The sequence below is a fragment of the Neurospora crassa genome, linkage group IV (assembly GCF_000182925.2).
Source record: "Neurospora crassa OR74A linkage group IV, whole genome shotgun sequence".
Lineage (NCBI taxonomy): Eukaryota > Fungi > Ascomycota > Sordariomycetes > Sordariales > Sordariaceae > Neurospora > Neurospora crassa.
In genome coordinates this window covers 744,662-765,645 of record NC_026504.1, presented here as the reverse complement: position 1 = coordinate 765,645, position 20,984 = coordinate 744,662, and the positions used below count along the sequence as shown (strand labels likewise).

Genomic DNA, 20,984 nt, shown 5'->3' with positions numbered 1-20,984 from the left:
ATTTGTGACTACCTAAGCTTACGCTGACAATCAGGCTTTGTGCGCTATCGGAAGATACCTCTCAAGTATCTCCGAGAATCTCCAAGATGTTACTACCATCTCTCACTTGAAAGACACAGCAGGCTTCAGGATTGGGTTCACGATCAGTAAACTGACCCCAAGGTTAGAGGCCAGAGGATGAGTCACATGAACGTCAATATATGTAGGAACAGCAAGAGCTGTCTTGGACCGGGTACTAACATTCAAGGAGGAAAGCTTCTCCGAACGCAAGTCTGTCGTCGCCAATCCAGACGTGCGGACCTTACTTTCTGCCCGCCCAACATCATGGGCTTCTGCCCAGCAACAAGAAACAAAACAAACCAGGTTTCGGTACTGGCTGGATTGTCTTCGACCTATCGACTAGAAGCCAGATCTCTGGGAGTCTCTACTCCTACATAATACCCAAAAGCGCCTCCTATAAGCGCTCGTTAAGAATCGCTTGGTCCCTAACAATGCCCAGGACCAAGACATGCAAAGAGGCAGGGGCTGCTTTTACCGTTACATGTTAGTCCCGGCGGATCTGGAAAGACAATGACCGCAGGCAATTCAAGCAGCTAGGTACGGCAATGGCCAGTACGCCATGCCCACCTCGACGGACAGAGGCCGCCTCTGATATCCAGTTTACTTGGAGAGGTGAATTGAGACAACTGCCTGGGCCTTTGCATTTGAGGGGTTTCTCTCAGAGAATCATCGCACTACTTCAAAAATGGCCAAAATGGCAGACAGCCGCCGTGCAACTCGATGAAGCTGATGATGTGTTCCTGGAGAAACGCAACGGCACACAAGGTCACAAGGCCAACCGAAACACCTTGTAGTGTAGTCGGTGCGGATCCTCCGTGATGGAACCATACTATAGCAACTTTTCCTGACGTCTCTTTATACTTACCAACACCCTTCCTGAAGCATGTCGAGTACATCTCAGGGATTGTGTTCCTGACCATCAGCGGCGTCCGGTCGTTCGATGCCGCAATGAAGTTTTGCATACACCTTGCGCTGACCTACGGCTGCCCGACCTTGAAACTCGGCGGCAACTGTGGTTAAAGTTTCTCGAGGTGATCCTGGAGAAGCGAGATCGACGTGGCTGTCAACGAAGATATTGAAGAGCTGCATACAGAGAAGCTCAGCGGTGAAGTGCTATCGTGTGCTGTCGGCACGACACGTATCATTACTCGTTATAAACGACGACCGCTGAGCATTGATCACTTGATGCCTGTCTTCGAATGCGGCAAGAGTTTGGCATGTCTGGGAGAAGTTTCAAAAATGAAAAGAAAGCCTCGATTACACGTGCCTTTGGAAGCCTGGAATTCTATCTTCGGTGCTCTGCCTATCAATTGAAATCGATTAATAATACTGTTTATAGAACTCCTTCACTAAATGTGCAATGCCTTTCCCATCGCAACAGTATACATCTTCTCCAGGGTAGCCAACTTCTCCATCAGAGGCCCAAACCTTGAGTGGACCTCTGTGCTCATAGCTGGTCTCTCGTTCAAGATTATCGTCTCCATCTCGGAAACAAGCATTTGCTCCATGAAATCCAACTTCTCCTCTGTAGATAAATAGGGTGACACGTACGCGGGAATACCATGCTCAACAAACAGCTTTCTCAGAGCAGTCAAGTTCGCGACCAGAGACTTGTACTCGAGCGAAAACAGCATGAAATCCTTGGAGGCTTCCCCACCTCCGCCTCCCTCTTTGTCAACTTGGTTCGAAGCAAGCCCTTTCTCCATGGCCGCCAGCTTCTGCTCCACCCCCTTCCCATCCAGTAAAGCATTGTTGATCCGAGCGACAAGCGGTACGAAGACCGCCTTCATGTGCTCCAGCCTATGCTCCACCAACTCCAGCGAAGACCTGATCAGAGGAAAGTTATCCGGTGAAAGCGTCTTCGAAGAATCCATTTCCATCCCCACAAGCTTCAACCCAGTCAGGATCTTTTTCTAAGAAATCCTTCCAGCTTCCTCATCTTCCTCATCCTCCTCATCCTCCTCATCCTCCTCAATTTTGTCTCCTCCCTCCTTCTCGTCGACATCAAGTCTCTTGGCCGGACTCTTCCCCTTTGTATTCCCAATCATGACTCCCTCTCCAGCTTTCTTAACCAACTCATCAGAAGTCATCCTATCCGTCATCTCAGTATCCTCGGCAACATTAACTCTTTCAGTAACCTGAACTCCCAAGTTCTCATTTGTAAATCCCATCCACTGCTCCCTCTCTGACTTCCATGCCTCTGGCTGTCCCAAGCTCATGATCGCAACTCGAACGTGTTCCGAGGTCACAGGTCCTGGTCTACTCAAGCACAGAGGCATCATACCGAGGCGGGAATTGATGGAGCAACGGACTATGTCCATGATGTAGAGGATGCGCTCTTTAGCGGAGAGATCAGGGGTTGATCCGATTTGTTTGAGGACTTGGGCATGGGCTTGTTGGTAGATGGAGAGCTTGGGTAAGGGGGGGAGGCCGAGGTTAAATTGTGGTTGATACATGGTAAGATCGGTGCTGGATCGCGGTTGGAATATGGTAGTGGCAGGCCGTTTGCGGGGAGCGCTAACAGACAAGTTTGATACTTGGTGGGACTGGTGAAGTGAGAGTGTCAGTTTGCGTTTGAATGGATGGATTGGCTGATCTGACTTACTGATTGTTGTCTAATGTATTAACTGTTCTCAAAAAAACAAAGAAACAAAAAAAAGCATACGGCTTGGAAAAGAGCGAAAGAATACTGTCATTCTCTGTCTCAGGGAAACCAACCTTTAAGTACAACTGAAGGAGAAGGGCAAAAAAGAACAAGGTGCGCCATGGCTTCCAGGCAACTACCTGTAGGTTGAACCGCACGGTGAGTAGGAGCGTTGTCTTTGGATCTCTCGTGTCACTCACAGACACGAGGGATTACCTGGGCAGGTTGAAGTGCGCTGTCCTGGCTGCTTGCACCTGCAACGTCCTAAAGGGTGATTGCTGGATTCATGGATGTATTCAGTGATGCTGACGCGAGTAAGGGCGATTTGTTAGTGAGGTCCGTTGCCATCAGGAAACCATGGAAGTTGTTGAAAAGCAGGCAGAGACTGGTTTGGGTTTTCTTGTGCAGGAAGTTGTCGGTGGGAACTGGGAAGAAGGAACGCTGAGAACGCAGCTTCCCCGTCGTTGCTCGCGCCTTCCCAAAGCGGAAAACAACGACCGGATGTGTAATAACTGATTGGTTGAAATACTGGGACGAAGTGGGGTCTAATGCTTGGTGAGTCGGCGTTCGGGCCCGCAGCACGACGACATTCCAACTGCTCCTGCTCCTGTCCTCTAGGTCTGCCTTCAACCCTCTCATGCGACTAACAAGTTCATGCAGTCATTCGTGTCCCGAATCATTCCGCTTGTCCCGCCTTTCCTACAAATCCAGAAGCGACCATCCCACCCGTCTTCGTTGGATGACCCTTGTTCGAGATGCGAGACAGCAGAAGGTGTTGGCAACAAAGCATCGTCCGCCAAAGGGCCAATACCAAGCAACTGTGACGCTGTAAAGGTCAGCATATATTTACACTGATCAAGTTATTAGGGTCCCTCAAGATCGTAAGAATCCGGCATATCACAGTAAGAATTCTGGCCTACCGTAGAGACTCGCCAGATTGGCAACAGACTATCCCTCTTTGAGCGCCCGACAGATACCCAACGACAACGCAATCATCAAAGACATCACCCACCTTCACGGACTCTATTGTGAAATTTGCAAACTAATTTACCAGCAGTTAAAGAGTGAGGTGTACCTCTATTGATATGGGGTACACTCTATACACGCCCAAATACCCTACAAACACGCCAATTCCACCTATGACAGGTAACATGTAAAACAGGCCGTATTTGGTGTAAAAAAAACGTAATTTTCAATATTTCTGACGTCTGACATAGGTTCTCTAATCTATTGTAAGTACTATCAACAAGAACCACTTTATAAGGTTAGCAATTAAGTAGAGTATAGATATAGATAGTGATTGACTATTTAAGTTATTATATAATAGCGATTTATCTTAGTAGAAGGGGGGGAGGGGCGCTGTTGAGTGCGTACCTTAGGTACTATGCTTGTTACTGATGGGCCATGTTACGTGCATTGAAAGTGCGAAATTTTACCGCTCAAATCGGTCTTTACAATGTCAGTTGGCATTAGGTGCTATAGACCCACCTGGGGTGGAATTGGCGTGTTTGTAGGGTATTTGGGCGTGTATAGAGTGTGCCCCATTGATATAGGCAATCCCCCAGCCATGTCACCAAACTCAACAGAAACACCGCACGATTCTCTCGCCCAGACCCCCGCTACATCCAAAGATGAACCATCTCCCGGAACAAGACTGTAATGGCGCGACGTTCGATGTGGAGGTACCAGTATATACGAGCGCCGTCTGAGACTGGAGACGGGCGCTGAACGGGAACCCCGAACGGTGATGGAACAGTTCCGACGGGAACAGGCATTGCAAAAGTCAGAACGGAAAAGGGGCGGCGCAAGTCGCTCGAGCCGGACACAGATCAGTAGAGGGCAAAGCAGTAACATCTTGATAAGTTCAGAAAGCCCAACATGACGGCCAAGGAGCAGAAGGATGCGGCGAAGAAAACGAAACCGGCCCGATGCTGGTCAACCGTGATGACGCCACTACTTCCCCATCTCCAACTAGAGGCACTGTCTCCGAGTCTCGTACCCGTGAGTTCAATAGTTTCGATACCCACAAATTCACCGCCGGCATCCCGACCTTAGCCAGTCACCTGGACTCTTCACAGCGGCAGCCACACTCGCTCTTCCCACACAAAGTCCACCAACAGCGGCACCACCAACAGCGGCACCGACAAACAGATAGAGGTATCTCCTTCCTCAAGCCCACCGGGCCTGTCGATTGGAACCTGGCGGATTCTGATAGTAACTTGAGACTTGCCAAGAAACAAAGGAACTTGAGAAACATGCCACCAAGCACGCCTGCCGGTCCCGAGCATCTGAACCGCAGGGAAGAATTGATCCGAAGGACCTTGGGTCAATGTGACGATACTATTGAGTGTAGTCGTACAATCGTATTACACTCACGACGCCACCGTCATGAGCACCTACCTCACAGTATTCCGCCGTGACAACCACTGCTCTTCACGAGGCAGGGTCGAATCACCTTCCTCCCATTCACACCTACTTTTTCTCTTCCCACCAGCGCCTTTCAACCTCCCAAACCCAACTCGAACAACCGCCACCACTTCTTCCCCTCCTTCCTTCCTTCCTTCCTTCCTTTCTTCCTCCTCTACTCCTCCTCTGTTAATCTCCTCCAGTCCTCTCTCTCTGTTCATATATCCATCTCCTCCTCCGCTCACCACCGCCCCACGCACCGAGTCCAATGGAGACCTCCTTCCGTCTGCTCCTCCACAACAAACAATATCTGGTGTCTACCTACCTCTACCTAGAGTACCTCTAGGCAACCAGACAGACCCTCTTAAAAACCTCAAACGCGACACGGGTCACGGACCACCCCACCGACCATCACAAGGACGGCAATTTCGAGTTCGGTTACGGTAGTAGTGTTTGGTCAGCAGCCTGCGCCCCCCCCCAAAACCGGGACTGGGACATGCGTACGGGCGGTGCAGTGCGGCGCTCGTGTGTGTGTGCGGCAGTTCCTGTCCTGACCACCAACTTGCGCGGGGGTTCACAGTTATTATGTGTAGGTAAGGGAAGTAGCATGTGTGAGGTTAGGTATTTGAAGGAGAGGATAAATGCGAGAAAGAGGGATTTAGGGGGAGGTGGGGATATGTGAAGGGGACGCGCATGCCCGGTAGGTAGGTTGGTGAAGTTGAGGGGGGGGAGGAAGTAGAGGAATTTAAAGTCTTTGGGTGATGCTGAGGATGGGGCAGTATATGGGGTTCGTTGAGTGAGGCTGTGATGGGGGTTAATAAGGAAGGATTTGAGGAGGATTTGGAGGGCGTGGGAGGCGATGAAGGGGGGGGGGGGGGTAATGTAGTGAGGTGGAGGATCGGAGCTAGGATTGAGGTCTGGCTTTGAGAACAAGTCTCATGTGGTAAGAGTCTACCTACCTCAGGGAGAGAAGAGGTGGGAAAGTGAAGGACAGGGAACGAAGATCGAAAAGGAAATGAAAGAAAATGTAGGTAGGGAATGGTTCATCTTGTCTGCTTATTCTCTTGATCGTGTATTCTATAGGTACAGAATAGTTCTTACTGTTATATCCCCAGCACTTTTCTCTGAACCTTTGCCCTCCAAAGAGCCAAGAAAACCTCTTTCAGGTCAACTCAATTTATCGGTAGCCTTCATTTCATTGACGTTCACGTGTTGATGTACTGTACTGCACCACCACCCTATGAAAGACTATCTCACAAATGAACATGAAAGGTCGGTATAACACATTACACTTGTTATTACTCACATTGGTCACCAGTTGGCCGTAAAACATGTGAGTGTCCTACGCGTGTCCAAGACGCAACATCCAGCTCAAGCTTGTGATACCTCACACCCCAGGTGTCAGCATAGCAAAGACACTGAGTGTCCCTGCCGTACATCACTCGACATCCAGACAGTACACTAGCCATCTTTCCCTGAATAGCCTCCGTTCCATAACGGAGACACCTCGTTGTTGACCGTCGTGTGCATCACCTGGTGAAGATGGATCTACATACCAACAGCTCCGTTGCGTTGGTCTTAGTGTACCTAGACAAGGCAGACCGTCATCCTATAAGAGGTACGACAGCCGGGTCCCTGTAGGTGATCCTTCTTTAGCGCGTATCAGACCTTTCGAGGGCCAATGGGAGAATCTGACGCCATTAAACTCCGTTGAAATGATCCACGACAAGGAATACACACTACACTAGATGTGAGACGCTATCCCCACCGGTTAGCGAACGACGGACGGCTGCTGATGAGCAGAGGGGTCGTGGTGTAGATCAACGTCTCAGCTGTCTTGCACCTAACCTATGTACCTACGCGCAGGTGTGACTGGTGACCTTCAAGCATGTAGACTAGGTGCTGTAAGTGATGTGGTGATAATCCCTCAATATGTACACTAAGACGACGATGATCAAGTTGTTGACGTGACTCGGAACTCGCATGGACTCCGAGACTCACCTTGAGCTTATTATTGATCGGCAGCAGCAGCAACGGCCTCGGAATCTTCCGGTGCCCGGACGGGTGGTTGTCTTGGGTGATGTGATACCGCATGTCTTGCGTGGTTTGTTTGCATTGCAGTGGTTGGTTATCACGTTCACGCTATGTATATCGCGACTTCACCGAGGTAGCCTAGTGCGGCCGGGCGGGTAAGGCATGAACTCGCGAATCACAGGCTCACAGGTTGCTAGTGTCTGGCAAGTAAGGGTGGGGGTCAACACTACCTCTAGGTAGAGGTAGGGAAGATAAGAGGGCGTGTGCTGCGGACTATACTAAACAGTGAGTGAAGTGCCGTGGAAAGAGTTGTAGGTAGTGTTGCAGTGGTGGATAGCAACGAAGGGGACAGAAGGAGACTTGAGTGATCAAAGGTGACTCGGAGTGACGGAGTCATGTCAAACTCAAGGTGAACCTGAAGGTTATAAGCACGCTCACGACACTCGGCAAGATGGAAACCCAACACCATCGGAAGAAGTATCTCCTCTCATCATCTGTTAGAAGGGGTAGTAGAGCGATGAAATTTGCCATAGTTACCTACCTCTAAGCATGATGCCCACTAACAGAGGTACAAACATGTGTCAACGTCAGTGATCTCAGTCCTTCGTTGTTTCCTCATTGATGTGATGAGTGAGGGAATTCCGAGACAAGATAGGAAGGTTACACTACGGTTGCTCCCTGTCGAGTCAAGTGCACTTCACTGCCGTAAGAGAGGGGCTAAAGCAAGAAGGTAATGATGGTGGTGGGAGCGCTTTCCAGTAAAATGAAGTTGTTAGTGATGGGTTGGGGTAGCTATCATTTCTTCCGTCCAAGTCGGTCAAGAAAATGAGAGTTTGATACGGTACAGTGCGGATGTCGTCCTCATCGATTGCTTCCGTCGAGGCCAGGAAATGAGGGTACTAACCGCAAATAGGTGACTCGACCTGATGACGCTGAAAAGACGTGAATAACTCAAATGATGATGCAAGGCGGATGTGGTTCACTTGAACAGCAGTCTCCAAAGGCAGTTTCTGTACCAAGAAACATGTAAAAAGTGAAGAGGACCAGTGAATCCCATGGAAACAACACTTAGCATGACCGTGTAGTCGATGACGGCTGAGGAATTCAGCATATGAAGGCCTCATATCAAGCTTGGCCGCCGTCATCCAACGGCAGTGTGCTTTCGTGAACCATGTTGTCGTCACCGCTGGTGGTGTTGTGAAACGAGGTGGCAAAAATGGTTAGCGCAATTGTTAGTGCGAAGTCACTGTTGACGTCCAAAAGGCGGCGAGCTGACAGTGCCAAAGGCTAAAATCCAACTGAACCCAAGGGTCGATGGCGACAGGGGTCCTGGTTCAGGGCTGGTAGGACCCTGGGACGGCGGCGTGGTGAGCACTGTGTGCGAGAAGGACTTTTGACCGGGACGGTGAACAACGGTGAGAGACCCTTGAGGGAGGTGACCACCAAGACATGGTCTGAAAGAGCACTGACCAACCGGGCGAAGGGCTTCCGACGCCACCCGCGCCATCACGCCGGGAATTAACCGACGAGAGAGATAGCGTCGATGTGGATCTCAAAACCGACGTCCAACACCAGATTCGGTTTCTTGTCGCCAAGCTCGCCGCCAGAGCCGCATTGTAAAGTTTGCCGCAACACCATGCCATCGAGGGTGTGTTTGGATCGTGATACCTATCTCTGTTCAGTGATAGTCGGCGATGATAAACCCGCGGATAAGCAAACCAGGTACCACTGCAGCGATCACGGCATTTCTCGCTAAGCCTACTTGAGGGATTGATCCCGTTGACAAAGGATCATGATCAACATCCAACCCTCTCAAATGTAATGCACTCACGGAAAGCCGTAAGCCTCACAATGTACCAACTTTGTCGTTGTTCCAATCAGCATGGCGGGATCTTCAACGCTATCACGGTCCATCTCTCGACGGACCCTTCAGCCCTTGAGTTCGGAATGCAACAACAACAACATCAAACAATACAGTGCGCGGCTCATTTCAACAGCAACAACAGATATGATGAACCAGCCGATTCCCAAGGCAGCACAATTGCAAAAGTGGACTTCAAGGCATCCTGAGAAAGGCAGAAAGGTTCTAGTGCGATATCATATCTTTCTTCTTTGGACACATTTAGTTTTTCCGACGGATAAGAAAGGTGCATAAGCACGGCTAGCTATTGTAAGATATGTAGCATCCCAGAAACCAAGAAGAGAATCCTGGATATAAAAGTCAAAAGGAGGCTAAGATCGACCTCACCAGGCGCAACAATCGACCGATTTGTGGATTCCAAGCGGATGAAGATCGTTTTTTTTTTTTTTTTTTGTGGATTAATACGACGATGGAAAGCGGTTGTTGGTTGGGCGTTGGATGTTCCGTTCCTTGAATCTCGATTGCCAGGGACAAACAAACACTCAACATGTGAATGAAGCCAATTCCCCAATTGGGTCGGTTGCATTTTCCAACCGTGTTTGTCTCTTTTTCCATGTGATGTGACTTGATCCGTGAGGGAGGTAATGATAGGCGTTTTTCACGGCCGGTGATTGCCAGGGCACCAAATACACAAAGAATGAAGATCTTTGGGTGATATCTGCGACTTTTGTTGCACTGCATTTGATAAACGACACAAGCAGGCGGAACTGGATCAAATCAAAGTCCATGAATCAACGCAAAAGGAATCTTGGCATAATCTTGGCCGGTCCCCACGACGGCATGTCGAAGAACCATTGGAAAAAGGGGAGCGGCTCGGTTAGCAGCTCCAGGAATATTGATTGGTGCCTGGCGAACTCTCGGCGCCAAGAGATTCGAATACTCGCGTCGGAGAAGGACCGAAGCCGAAGTGAACCCGGTACGGAACGGCGACCGCCGACACCATATGTCTGTGCTCCATCAGTCCCTCCTTTTCACGGCCGTGAGTTGCCGGGTTCCCGGACACGACCTGACGGACCGTCGGACGGCCCCTCTCAACGGAGACGGAGTGGAGTGGTCCGAGCGGTGTCCGACTGCGAACAGCTGGCGGACTGCCAATTATTTCCTGCTATTTCCACCCGGGCGTCTTGGCGTTCGGACGCTACGGGATACTACGGGATACCCGACGGACCAGTGGAGTGGAGCTGAGTGAGCATTGCAGTGAGGTGCCTGAGGGTTTGTTTGTTTGTCGGCCGGCAACAGCAACGGCCCGGGCAACCATCGATCAATCCCAACGACGAGGGAGGGAGGTTGGTGACTCGGAATGGCACGTCGAATGGAGCAAGGACACAATTCACACTGTCGTGGTTCAGTTGCTACTAGCAGCTTGACAACGAGACGACCGGGGCGGACAGGACACTGCACTACGGCGTAGACGCATTGTGAATACTTCCCCATTTTCAGACAGACTGACAACGCAAGGGAATGGTCTTTTTGATGATGGTGATGGGAACATGATGCCTTTCCCATCCTCATCTAGCGTCGTTTACTTGTTCCCCCAAGTTGGATGCCACGCGGCCATTGCGTCTACATACCAAAGTCGAAACACACCAATGCAATGCACAAAGGGTTCATTCTTTGCTGCCTTGCTTTGATGGCCAAAATTATCAAAATCCCACGCGCTATTTTCTTTACCTTGTTGATGTGTTTAGTTTTCTCACTTTTCTGATCTATCAACAGGCATCCATCAACGACATCGACAAACCTAACTTAAGACAAAGACAACGAAAAACAAATGAACCCCCCCAATAGACCCTGCCCAAAGTCGGGTCCCCGCCGCCGCAATATGTACATAGTAGTTGAGTCCCACATCTATCCCGCTTGGCGCCATCGCCCTTCCGCTTCACTTCACTTCACGCTCTCTGTGGATTCAAATCTCACCCTTGTTGCTTTGCTGCTGCGGGTTTCTGATTATGCAAAATGACATCAGTGTGGGTTTATCCTTATGGGGCGGCCTTGTTCACCAAGTGGGGGGCGGGCCTTGTTGTGGATGCCTGCGTGCTGCTGCTGCTGCATGCTGTTGTCCGCAAAGGTTCTCCTCACCGTGTCCGGAGGGGGAGGGGGGGAAGGTTTGTTGTTGTTGTTGTCGAAGCCATCGTGAAACTCAAAGGAAAGGGTTCAGGGGGGAAGAATGGGGACATTGTCATATGAGAAAATACTAGTAGGTAGCCAAAGGCATAACGAAACATGAGACACTGAGACGACTGAGACAGCGAGAGTAAAGCACAGTAATGTATATGTACCTAACTCCAGAAATGGGATGAACTCATTTGCTGTACTCGATGGATGCTGCTTGCATTTCGTTGTGTTCACTCGTTGTCAAAAGTCATGGATGCAACACTGCGTAGGTCGGTACGTACTTGGTACTTACTGTGTAGAGAATGGGTAGAAACGGTCTGGCTTGGCGTTTTCTTTCCGTTTTGCTAGCGTAGTCCTGGATTCCTATCGTCCTGGTCAGTGCAGTGCTTGGGTCTTGAACCGTGCTTGCTGTTTGAATGCCACGGCGCGGGTGCTTAGACGACATCAAAGAGTTCGAGTCGCGTCACCCCCAAAGAGTCGGTCCGTTCAACGCCCTCTTATCTCGATGTTATCTGTCATATCAAGATCTTGGGGGGTCTTTTTTGATATCAATTGCCTTGCTGTCCTTTTCGCCTCTCACGATGCAGGCCCATAGAAGCTGGTCATTGCTTCCAAAGCCTGCTGCTTCAGCACTAATGGTCGACGAGATCAATATCATCAGCTTGAAGATCCATGACTTGGCCGCAAGAGCTGAATACGATTCCATGGGCAAATTTTAGTTCCCTCGAACGAGTTTCCACAAACTGTGTTCACATTTCGTAAAAAGTTCCCCCGTTCGGATAATCAAGGTTTAAACTGGGATTGGACAATAATGGCGGTGATGGTGGTGGTGGTGGTGGTGGCAAATCCTTGCCTTTGGAGGTAGGGACTTGCGCAGTGTAGATGATTCTGGTACTCGTCGGATCTCCCGAAGCCAGCCACCCACCACGGCACCACCACCACCACGACTAATTGCCGACGTGATGGACAAAGTTGCTGACATGTCGATATGAAAACAAGCAACAAAACAAGCAAATGGATGAGCCGCATTGCGCAAACTCTGATGCTACCTCTACCGAGGTACACTACACTAGTGTAAGCCGGCACCCACGGCAAGCCAAGCAGAAGCCAAGCAAAAAGTCATGAAAATGTTTGTTGGAAAGTTGGAAGAAAATCCTTCAAACATATCGCCAAAATGCTTCCAATCCAATGAATGGATCGATTGCGTTGGTAGGTACCCTTCACAACCTGGAAGAATGGAAGTACTGTATCAAATCGCCAAGGATCACGGCTATCGCTCGGAGAGAGAGAACGCAGGGGCCACTATCCGACGGACACCGGCACCGCAGTAGCGAACGAACGAGTTTTTCAGTTCTCTTCCTGTACATTGGTGATAGCTAGCTAGCTACTTCCCTGTTAGTTTGTGAAAAAAGATTGGAAGGGAATGAGGTCAGTTTGGCATGATTCTATTGTTGTGAAACATTTTCTTTTTCCTTTGCAAATTTGCTTCCCAGGTTCTTACCTGGGCAACAACGAATATCATGGATGTTAGCAGTGTAGACAGTGTACACGTGTAAGGAATATGGGCATTCGGAATTCACACTTCCCTCTCGACAAGTCGAAAGAAGTCCCGCCAATCCACAATTTACTCCTTGGCACGGCTCTTGGCACACTCTTCACATCTTGAAACCGCGCCTTGGCAAGCCGGCCCCTCCAGCGAGGTGGCCCCGCCAGGGTCATCCGTGCGGCTTGCGTTGGCAAGGTGGCATCCGCCAAAACACGCACGGCTCTTGTGCACAACTGAACCAAGCTGAACAGATAGGGGTGTCCCTGGTCTTGGGTGCGGGTTGATGATGACGACCTCGAGAAAAAGAAGGTTTTGCTGTCGTTGAACTGACTTCGTTGTTAATGGAATGCATTCACAACTTGATTGGGTCATGGAGATTATTGTAGAAGTATGATGTTTTGTGTATCCTAACAACTGACATCTAAAGAGAAAAAAAAAAAAAAAGATGCTGAGCTCTAGTGTCTAAATGCTAGATCAAACAACATGAGAAAAAGCTAGATGAAAAAGAATTGAAATGATGAGAAAAGGAGAAAAAAGAAGATACATCTTTCATCCTGCTCCTAGTCACATCCTCCTCGTCCTCCTCTCCTCCTCATCCCCGCTTCACAACCCTCGCGGTATCCAAGTCCCAAACCAAGAAAAGTGAAACCCTTTAAACGCCAAATGGTATGATATCTCCCAATTCCGAGATTCCGCTGTCGCTGCCAAAGCGAAGGTATATATAGCCAAGCCAATCAATGCCCTAATAACCAATGATCATGCTGTAAACAACCACACGCGCTGCCTGCTGCTTTCTTTTTTTTCCCATTTACTCAATGGCAGAGGCGTTGATGTTAAGAGGGTTGACACGGTCATCCCACTTGAACTTGAAGTCATCACCAAGCTCCTTGCGGCAGGCAGAAGTGACAGCCTCCCAGACGTTGGCGAAGACACCGAAGTTGGCCGGGTTCTCCTCGTCGTTCTCACCACCCTGGAAAACACCGGTGCGGACAAGGCAGGTGTTCCAGCCGTAGAGGTTACCACCGACAATGTCGGAAGCCGGGTTGTCACCGACCATGTAGATGTTCTGGGGAATCTTCTCCTCGCCGTGGATCTGCTCCATCCAGGAGGCAATGACCTCGTCGGCGTACTTGTAGGTAGCCATCTCGGGCTTGCCGTAGACGACACGCTCGAGGTCGACGCCGGTGAGGGCCTTGTACATGGCCTCGAGACCAATGCGGAAGGCGCCCTGGCTCATACGAGGAGTAGGGTGCTCGGTAGGGCAGAGCAAATCACCCTGGGAGAAGTAGATGGGGATGCGCTGCGAGACAGGGTCCTTGGCAACAGTGCCGAGGCGACCATTCTCGGATCGGAGAAGATCGACAATGATTTGCATGTCGGTAGCGTAGTCGCGGGAGTCGGAGAAGACCATGATGGCCTCGATGTTGGTCTTGGTGAAGTCGCGGGGACGGGAAGTGGCGCGCTCCTCGTCGGTGAAGACGCGGTAGGGAGCGATCGAAGGGTCCCAGGCAACAATGTCGTTGGGGACGACAATGTCCTTGAAGCCATACTCCTCAGCAACCTCGCGGCACTTGTAGCCCTCACCACCGACAACAAGGACGGTGTTGTAGTACTCGGCCAAGGCGCGCATGGGGGTGTGCGACTGGATGAACTGGTCGGTGCTGATGGGGTTCTGGAGGATCTTGGAGAGCTGCTCGGTACGGGCAAGCTCGGGCTTACCAGAGCCGTTGGTAAGGAAGATGTGGGGAATCTTGATGCCAAGCTCGTTATCGCCGTTGAGCATGTCCAAGACCTTCTTGCCCTCAGGGATCAGACGATCACCGTGGACAAGGACACCATCAATGTCGAAGACAAAGCTCATGTTCTTGACCTTCTCGACCTTCTCGGAGTGGATGTCCTGAACACGGTCGGCCAAGAACTCGCGCGTAGGCTTGAGAGGAAGGGTGCCGCCGCTGGCTTCCTGGAGAGCCTCGGCGACGCCGCCGGGGAAAGTGACGCTGCTGAGACGAGACTGGCGCTTGGAACGGGGGATGGGAAGCGAAGCGCCGAACGAGTTGCGGGAGAGTCTGCGCTCCTTCAAGGATGGGGAAGCGGAAAGGTTGTGCATGTAAAGATCGGCGTGGGCATCGGGAGACCTGGTTGCCGGAACCTCAATGGTGTTGTGGTTGGCGACAGAAGGAGAAAGAGGGATGGTGAGCGAGTCTTGGCGGGAGTTACCACGAGTCTTGGCAACGTTGAGCTGTTGTGGCTGTTCCTGCTGCTGCTGCTTTTCGACACCATCGAGGGCCTTGATTTGAGTCTCAGTTGGTGACTCTGGAGGAGTGTGGGGGTTCGTCTTGGTGTTTGGGTTAGGAATACCCACAACGATATCGCTTTGCTGACCGGACATCTTGATGGATGGGGTATCAGAACAAAATGTTTCAAAGCTGAAAGTAAAATAACCGCGGTTTTAAGTCTTCAAGACTGTTCGATGTCTGCTGCTGGATGGATGAAGAGACGCAAAGATGAAAACGCTCTACGTTTCGCAAAGTAGTGGTATCAAAGTTGAAAGAGAAAACACAAGAGGATTCGATTGCTGATGATGGCGGAACAATATCATCATCTTGAGCGGCGGGGATCAGTGTCTCTTATATGTCGCCGTCGGTAGGGTCCAAGGCGATAGTATCATGGTCTTGGCTCCTGTCATGGTGGGTGTGTGCTCTCTGGACCCCTGGGATGCTGGGATGTCCTCCCCATCAGACCAACCACGCGAGTCGCATTCGCGAACCCCTGATCTACTTCTGACAAAGGAATCCATTCTGAGGGTGCCGTCTGGCGCCAGGCGTCGATCTGAACCATCTCAACCGAGCAGGTATCGCCGCAAGATCTCCAGGATGACGACAGATAGGGCAACTGCAGTGATGTTAATATGGCCGTACCCACACAGTGTCGTGGCAGCCAGCGCAGGCCCCCCACGGATTGGATGGCATACACAGTGTACACTGGCGCCCTCCACATTCAGTCCGTCTCCAGCTCCGTATTGCCCATCGGACCATATGTGGCCCCCTTTCTTCGCATGCTCCGTGCATTCACCGTTGTCCTGAATCAATCTCCCGTACGGGCTACCGTCAGTTTGAAGCGGACACAATGTGGATTGGGAGGAGCTGGAGGGTCTTACGGAACGGAACACGGCTAGGACGGTTGGAGCATAGGCGGCGGGCTTGACCATGTCGATGTCGTCAGAGGCCCCAGAAATGCTCAGATGCTGAGGGTCCTGGAGAACGGAGATTCTGGACAAAGAAGGAAAGGGATTGGCCGTCCTAGCAGGGCGACAAGTGGGCGAGATATGTGGGACCGTTTGGCCACTACAACTGCACCACTGCGCGGCGCTAAGACAGGTGGCAGCAATCAGGAGACGACCCGGCACCCGGCACCCGGCGTCCGGCGTTGGCGCTGCCGCCGGCTTGACCGCTCACCACCCAATTTGGATATGGTTTTTCTGCCAACAAGTGAACCTCGCTTGGCCGGACCTTGTCTGTGTGTATGTGTGATTTCGCCGCCGTTGTTTGTCCGTTGTCCGGTCGGTTGTCAAGGTAGCGTTGCACTCCCACCGACGAGGCGCCATAACCGACCAAGCAATGAAGAAGGCACCAAACGGCGCCAGAGAGACGAGAGAGAGCCCAAAGCGACGAGGTGAGGTGCTGGCTCCAATGACAGCCCGGTGCCTGAAACTGACCGACAGTGATGTTCCATGAGGACCAAACAGCAACAGCCAAACATGACTCGCGGAGGGCGAAGATCTCGAGAAGATCGGAGGCCGTAAAGGGACAAGCTTGGCCTTGGCGCGTCCTTTTGTCATCCGTTGGAATGCCGGGCGGTCCCTCCGTCTGGCACCATGTCGGTGCTGCGTCCGTCCTGTTTTTGTGAGACCTTGTCGGCGTCCGACAGCGACCTCAGCTACTTAGCCCACCTCATCCCCGCCGCACGTGGGGCTCCGTGGGTCCTCCGTGCGTCATCGGTGGACCCCTAAAAATGCCGCTGGCGACGTATGGACTGAGGACTGACCCAGCACTGATCCAACGCTGCGCTGACCCAGCAGCATTGGATGATGCATCGACCTCCTCACTCAGCAGTGCAGTGCAGTGTCAGGATGAAGGATACCTTGGCAGGCCGCTGCGAGTGGCCCCGAGGGGAGTTGGCCACTCCCGACCTCTCTTCGCTTGTCTTTGTTTACCGCTACGAGTCTCAACAGGGAAATTCGTGCAGATGAGCAGCTGTGGTCGTGTAGGCCTCCGAATTGGATTTAACTGGCGCTTCCCGTGGGTTGTGTAACTTTTTGGACGCTATACCCATCCTACTGTATCTCTGCTCCTGCAATTTCTCTCTCTCACTCATCAGCATCAGCATTCATCCATCATCATCATCTTCTTCTCCATCACCACACAACACACAAGAAACCACCTAGTCAAGGATTGCTCCGACAATCCGTAATATCATCATCTCCTCCAAAATGACTGGATTCACTGCCGCCAACACCACCTACACTCTCAACAATGGAGTGAGAATCCCCGCCGTCGGATTCGGCACCTTTGCCAACGAGGGTGCCAAGGGCGAGACCTACGCGGCCGTCAAGAAGGCCCTCGAGGTTGGCTACCGTCACCTCGACTGCGCGTGGTTCTACCAGAACGAGGACGAGGTCGGCCAGGCGCTCGCCGAGTTCCTTGAGAACCACAAGGACGTCAAGCGCGAGGACATCTTCATCTGCACCAAGGTGTGGAACCACCTGCACGAGCCCGAGGATGTCAAGTGGAGCTTGCAGAACTCGCTCGACAAGCTCAAGGTTGACTACGTCGACCTCTTCCTCATCCACTGGCCCATTGCCGCCGAGAAGGACGAGGCCACCAACATGCCCAAGATCGGCCCCGATGGCAAGTACATCATCAAGAAGGAGCTCACCGAGAACCCCGAGCCAACATGGCGGGCCATGGAGGATCTCGTGGATGCCGGCAAGACGCGGTCCATTGGTGTTTCCAACTGGACCATCCCCGGCCTGCAGAAGCTCCTCAAGTTTGCTCGCATCAAGCCGACCGTCAACCAGATTGAAATCCACCCCTTCCTCCCCAACACGGAGCTCGTCGAGTTCTGCTTCAAGAACCAGATCATCCCCACTGCCTACTCTCCTCTCGGCTCGCAGAACCAGGTCCCATCGACGGGCGAGCGTGTCCGTGATGACCCCACTCTCAAGGCCGTTGCTGAGCGCAGCGGACACAACCTTGCCCAGGTGCTCCTCGCCTGGGGTCTCCGCAGAGGCTACGTCGTGCTCCCCAAGAGCTCGACCCCCTCGCGTATCGAGAGCAACTTCCAGATTCCCGTCCTCCGCGACGAGGACTTCAAGGCCATCCAGGAGGTTGCCAAGGGCCGCCACTGCCGCTTCGTCAACATGAAGGACACCTTTGGCTACGATGTCTGGCCCGAGGAGTCCGACGGCCAGCTCAAGCAGGAGTAAATGTTGTGTTGTGGAGTTTTTTGTCGAGACGATTTAATGACTGGGATGCAGGCGTGTCAACGGGAACGGAACGATTAGAGCGGTTGGATAGCAAAATTCCTTTGTATTGGATACCTTAGAATGATAGACATCACTTGGTAGATGGTCAAGCAAGCGGGTGGATTAGTTGCTCTTCTCTCATGGGTGGAATTGGAACTATTTTCCGAGTATCTGTGTGTTGAATGTTCTATTGTGATTTGTGACGTCGTTGCTTAGGTATTCATGTTCAACCTCAGTTCTCATCTCTTCCGTCCAGTCAAACGAACTGAAATCGAAGTCTTGACTCGCAATTTTGCAGCTTGACCAGGAACCGACTCATTGATGCGGACAGTCCCGTCCCGCCAGGTGCTCCTGCCCGTTTGATCGCCAGCACAGACCTCCCTTTCTGCTCACAATCGCCAACCTTGGAGTGGAGGAGTCGCGGTTTCCATGTTCGCGATTGAGATCATCCCTGATTCCACTTGACATTTTCACCTGCGTTTCATATTGCGCGTCTCATTTCCCCCACCATCATATCGCTCATCACGGAAGCAGCGACCCGCCAAGCCGATCCATGATCAGTCTTATGCCAAGAGAAGGAACAAACTAGGTGACGAGGCCATCCGCCCTCGATTCTCACACTCATTCCCTCCGGTTAGACTCCAGTTGATCGTCAGCACCACGAAGATGTACCGAAATCTGTTTGGTCTTACTCTCCACGACCTACGTTCGCGTTTCTATCAGTTAGGCCAATCGATCATTTGAGGCCTCCCAAATACTTTGGTACCTATGTTTCTCACTGTCAGAACCAGAGGCTGAAGAAATAACTTCAACTCATCAACATGGTCCATGAAACAAACACTGAGCACCTTCCAGGCAAGACCTTGGTTCACTCTCCAATTAGCTTCTACTTCCAATCTGCCGCATCACGCTCTTTCTTTTAACTGCACCACATTCGTTATCAGTGACATTGCCCATGAATACCTCATCCCATGTACCCTCTCCATATCTCTTCATCATCCACCCATCTGTCCCACCCCCGGCATCTCCAAACTCCAGTATCCCCCGTCCTACACTCAAACACTCCAAACCCCTTATCTGGTCTACGTACCAAGTACTTCCACACTCCTCCCCGACCAAGCATACATCAACGCCCTCACCCTCCCATTTCCCCCCTCTCCTTCTCCTCCAGCCCCTACTCTATCCACCGTCACCCAAATCCACCAATGCGCCCACCAACATCCCTGCCCCCACCTCCACGGCTTCAAACATGCACAACACACATCGCTTGAGCAGGGAGTTTGTCTCAGCCGTCGGAACAGGGCCAGCAGCAGAGGGAGCTGTGACGGAGGCAGAATCGGTGAGGGGAGACTAGGTTTTGGAGGGTGGGATGGGTGGAGGTGGGGGAAGTGGTCTGGGGGCGATGAGGTCGGCGATGGTTGGGCGGGTGGCGAGCCAGGCTTCGCGGTCGAAGGATGATGGTGGTGGTGGTGGTGGTGGTGGGCGTCCTGGTTGGATTTGGAAGGATTGTAGAGGATTCGCCCTGTCTTTGTCTTGGTCTTGTTCCTCAAGCATGCGTTGTACCTGACTGAGTACTTGGGTGGGATTGGGCTCGGGGCGGTAGCCTTGTGGTGAATCGGCTGTTTGGAACTGGGCAATGTGTGGGTGGGGGTATGCCATTGCTTTCGAGGTCACTCTCGTGAATCGAGGCATTGAGTTCCAATTTACGGCGAGTGTCTTCGCAACAAGCGGGTCTGTTTGAATTGGGGACGTAGGCGGCGTGAGAAGGAAGTGAAGGATCGACGTCATCATTTCGGGAATTGTTACGTGCAGCGTTGTCATCAAGTCCGAGAAGTTGACGAGCTGTGAGGCCCGATGAAGTCTTATCCGCTGTAAAAGACATTATAGCTGCCTTCCAGCATTCCTTCGGAAGTTCAAGTGACGCCGACCGGGTCTTGGTTGATATAACCTGTCCTTAGGTTGAGTTGATCAAGGCTTGAAGATCAATAGACAGTATTCTACAGATATAAGGTTCGTAAAAGATACGTCCCGTCAGGGCGAGATTATGAGATCTCTCGCCGCTCCTGTTGGTGACTGGGCAAATGCCGATGCGCATACAAAGAATGATTGTTGGTGTTGGACGTGGCCTTGTCCCTGCATTTATGTGAATTTTCATTGTTTGCGATGTGGGCTATCGGCCCCAGTCACGGCCATGGACAAACGAAGACTATCGTTGGGTGACTAGTCTTACGATGAAGGTATCAGATGAAATGCACGTAGTGTAGTGGCCGATTGTTGGTCATACAAGGAGCGAAGAGAGATCATCACTGTTCCCATCTATCAATAATCTCCTGGAAGCAATGACCATTGCCACACGACAACGTCCAGAAATGGGATATGGATGATAGCAAATTCTCTACAGAAAGATCACTAGAGGTATCCCCCGCAAAAAAAAAAAAAAAAAAAAAAAAAAAAAAAAAAAAAAAAAAAGATGGCGCCCAACCCTATCAGACGGTCAATATCACAACGAGGGCAAGAGCAATGTCCCTCCTTCTTCTCAGCCTACTCCCTTTCTAGTCTCCATCTTATGAACCTTTGCATTAGTCTTAATATACCTCGCCATTCTCCCCTCCCTCCTGTTGGGTTAGTACGGTGTGAGTTTGGACCGTTAGGATGCCAGTATGGGCAGTATGGGCATGGCTGCCTGGAGGTTTATGGGGTTTGTCTGGTCGTGATGGCAGATACTAAAATGGTA

At 51.4% G+C, this 20,984-nt stretch overlaps 6 protein-coding genes across 7 annotated transcripts; 3 read left to right on the top strand and 3 right to left on the bottom strand.

Annotated features, from left to right (window-relative positions):
- Positions 1 to 1,320: 1,320 nt before the first annotated feature.
- Positions 1,321 to 1,999, bottom strand: NCU04926 (hypothetical protein). The gene has a single exon (XM_954281.2). The coding sequence runs from the start codon at positions 1,938 to 1,940 to the stop codon at positions 1,410 to 1,412; it is 531 nt and encodes a 176-aa protein (XP_959374.2). The 5' UTR covers positions 1,941 to 1,999; the 3' UTR covers positions 1,321 to 1,409.
- A 3,050-nt stretch (positions 2,000 to 5,049) lies between these two features.
- NCU16744 (hypothetical protein) lies at positions 5,050 to 6,052 on the top strand. Its single transcript, XM_011396062.1, has one exon. It carries the CDS (start codon positions 5,093 to 5,095, stop codon positions 5,555 to 5,557), a length of 465 nt encoding a protein of 154 aa, XP_011394364.1. The 5' UTR covers positions 5,050 to 5,092; the 3' UTR covers positions 5,558 to 6,052.
- Positions 6,053 to 9,845: 3,793 nt separating this feature from the next.
- NCU04925 (hypothetical protein) lies at positions 9,846 to 10,250 on the top strand (the record flags this gene model as incomplete). The annotated part of the gene is made up of 1 exon (XM_954280.1): positions 9,846 to 10,250. One exon carries the CDS (start codon positions 9,846 to 9,848, stop codon positions 10,248 to 10,250), a length of 405 nt encoding a protein of 134 aa, XP_959373.1.
- Positions 10,251 to 13,046: 2,796 nt separating this feature from the next.
- Positions 13,047 to 16,062, bottom strand: cut-1 (hypothetical protein similar to phosphatidyl synthase). Of its 2 annotated transcripts, XM_011395813.1 has the most exons (4): positions 15,884 to 16,062; positions 15,698 to 15,805; positions 15,089 to 15,618; positions 13,047 to 15,013 (listed from the first exon to the last, which is right to left on the bottom strand). In XM_011395813.1, the coding sequence occupies exons 3-4, from the start codon at positions 15,113 to 15,115 to the stop codon at positions 13,535 to 13,537; spliced, it is 1,506 nt and encodes a 501-aa protein (XP_011394115.1). In that variant the 5' UTR covers positions 15,116 to 15,618; positions 15,698 to 15,805; positions 15,884 to 16,062; the 3' UTR covers positions 13,047 to 13,534. The 2 variants fall into 2 exon arrangements, with proteins under 2 accessions (XP_011394115.1, XP_011394114.1); XM_011395812.1 differs by having other exon boundaries at positions 13,047 to 15,618.
- A 661-nt stretch (positions 16,063 to 16,723) lies between these two features.
- gcy-1 (glycerol dehydrogenase-1) lies at positions 16,724 to 18,555 on the top strand. The gene has a single exon (XM_954278.2). The coding sequence runs from the start codon at positions 17,216 to 17,218 to the stop codon at positions 18,209 to 18,211; it is 996 nt and encodes a 331-aa protein (XP_959371.1). The 5' UTR covers positions 16,724 to 17,215; the 3' UTR covers positions 18,212 to 18,555.
- Positions 18,556 to 19,600: 1,045 nt separating this feature from the next.
- NCU16743 (hypothetical protein) lies at positions 19,601 to 19,909 on the bottom strand (the record flags this gene model as incomplete). The annotated part of the gene is made up of 1 exon (XM_011396061.1): positions 19,601 to 19,909. The coding sequence occupies one exon, from the start codon at positions 19,907 to 19,909 to the stop codon at positions 19,601 to 19,603; it is 309 nt and encodes a 102-aa protein (XP_011394363.1).
- Positions 19,910 to 20,984: the final 1,075 nt, after the last annotated feature.

What these genes read in the sequence shown, in the direction of transcription:
- NCU04926 (XM_954281.2), bottom strand. Translation starts at nt 1,940, where the DNA reads ATGGAAATGGATTCTTCGAAGACGCTTTCACCGGATAACTTTCCTCTG.
- NCU16744 (XM_011396062.1), top strand. Translation starts at nt 5,093, where the DNA reads ATGAGCACCTACCTCACAGTATTCCGCCGTGACAACCACTGCTCTTCA.
- cut-1 (XM_011395812.1), bottom strand. Translation starts at nt 15,115, where the DNA reads ATGTCCGGTCAGCAAAGCGATATCGTTGTGGGTATTCCTAACCCAAAC.
- gcy-1 (XM_954278.2), top strand. Translation starts at nt 17,216, where the DNA reads ATGACTGGATTCACTGCCGCCAACACCACCTACACTCTCAACAATGGA.